This window comes from Trachymyrmex cornetzi, unplaced genomic scaffold (assembly GCF_001594075.2).
Source record: "Trachymyrmex cornetzi isolate Tcor2-1 unplaced genomic scaffold, Tcor1.1 scaffold657, whole genome shotgun sequence".
Classification (NCBI taxonomy): domain Eukaryota; kingdom Metazoa; phylum Arthropoda; class Insecta; order Hymenoptera; family Formicidae; genus Trachymyrmex; species Trachymyrmex cornetzi.
The window spans coordinates 24,951-26,768 of record NW_017299978.1 but is presented as its reverse complement, the minus strand read 5'-3'; the positions used below and the strand labels follow the sequence as shown (position 1 = coordinate 26,768).

The 1,818-nt window shown below is 31.2% G+C and overlaps 1 protein-coding gene across 1 annotated transcript; it reads right to left on the bottom strand.

The window, feature by feature from the left end:
- Positions 1–604: 604 nt before the first annotated feature.
- Positions 605–1,492, bottom strand: LOC108767160 (uncharacterized). Its single transcript, XM_018516886.1, has 3 exons — positions 1,269–1,492; positions 896–1,066; positions 605–731 (listed from the first exon to the last, which is right to left on the bottom strand). Exons 1-3 carry the CDS (start codon positions 1,490–1,492, stop codon positions 605–607), a joined length of 522 nt encoding a protein of 173 aa, XP_018372388.1.
- Positions 1,493–1,818: the final 326 nt, after the last annotated feature.

Below are 1,818 nucleotides of genomic sequence, written 5' to 3'. Positions count from 1 at the left end.
CTCGTTCTCCAATTCCACCGATGTTAGTTTTATGGAATGCATACAATTTGATTGCATGCAAAATTCATGGAGGGAACGATAATGATGCAATTCCGCTTTAAGTGATATTATATCTACTTGCAAATTGTACATTTCATCAGTCGGTTTTTTGTGCCACTGCTATTAATGCTGTCACTACAGTTCTCCATAAAAAATCTGGAAAGATGTTATCATGTAATTTACGGCAGAAAAAAAGCAATACACAACATTTTTGTTGAAAATATATTTTTTTGTAATTTAAAGCCAGATGATATAATAGAGTTTATAGTCATACGTTTTTCACGAGAAAAATTGCATCATATTTATAACACAAAATAAAAAAATTACATATAATGAAATAAGTACCGTTGTGTACGTGTCGACAAAGGAGTATTTTTCATGCTGTTACATGTTAATGTTCTTTCCGGGGTAATGCTTCTTTTCGACTTTTGCACTTTACCACGATGTTCGTGCTTCCTTGAAGCGCTCGTTCTTCTATGGTATGTGTATGGCATACATCTCAGTGATCTATAAAAAATCAATGACAGTGTTTATTGTAATGCTTGCAGATGTAATGTTTTAGCGATCATATCTTGATGAATGCACTGCTACCATACCTTCTAGGAAACGTTTTACTGAAATCGGTTCCAAGTGTGTGTAATGCACTTGGTGGTGTACGAGTGACTCGGAAGGATTCATTCAACCATGGATTACTATATAAACATAAAACAGAACATAATATTGACAATTAACAAAGTGATGTGAATGAAGAAATGACATATGAGAATTTTACATTATAGGTAGTAGATAAATTACGTTACAACGTATTGAAGTCCAAAAATAATATTGTTAATATTCGAATCATTTTTTATTTTACCTTGTAGAGCATACTGTTGGTGTTACCGCAATGCTATCATCGCAAGATTGACTCACTGCATCAATCCCACTGCTACTTTCTACATTTTCGTCTCTGCTTGTGTCTGGATTGCAGACAAGTGGAAATTCTCGACGAATAATTTTAAAATCCATGTTTTCCATAGTATTTGTTCTAAAATGTGTTTAAAAATGCATGGTGTCATTTATCACACATTATTGACATATTATGTAGCCGAAAAGTTTACATTCAATAATGGTACGTTTTGGAAAAATTAATGTATTCGGATTATTTATTACACACTCAAATTTTTAGAAAAGCATTCTAAAATTTTATTTTTAATCGAGTCGGAAACATTTATGAACAATAATTATACCTGTCTTCTGCTGGTGTTAAAAATAATGTTGGTACAGCACTGCGTAAAAGGTGCAATATTGTCTTCTTCTTTGCAATTTTTGATTTCCTTTTTGGTACTATGAATGAATCTTCCGAAAAATGCAATGAACACACTTTTGCTAAACAAAATATATAAAATGTAACTATAATATGTTCCAGAAATACAGAAAAACCATACACGTTGGTCGCCTTAAAATTGTACATAGTGTAATGCATTGTAATGGAAATTGAGTCTACATTAACTATTGCTGTATATACAGTGGCATGCAAAAAGTTTCTGGTCAGTGACATCTTATACTTTAATTTATTTTTAAAAAACTTAATAAAATTGTAATTATTTTCACGTGTTAGTACAAGATTTCGTTATCCACCTCTTGTATTAACACTCGATAATGATTAAAATTTTATCAGGTTTTTATTTTTAAATTCAAATACTAAATGTCACTGGCTGGAAACTTTTGCACGCCACTGTATGTCCAATTTCATGAAAACTATCTTATAAATATAAGTACCAGTGACTGTAAGTGTAT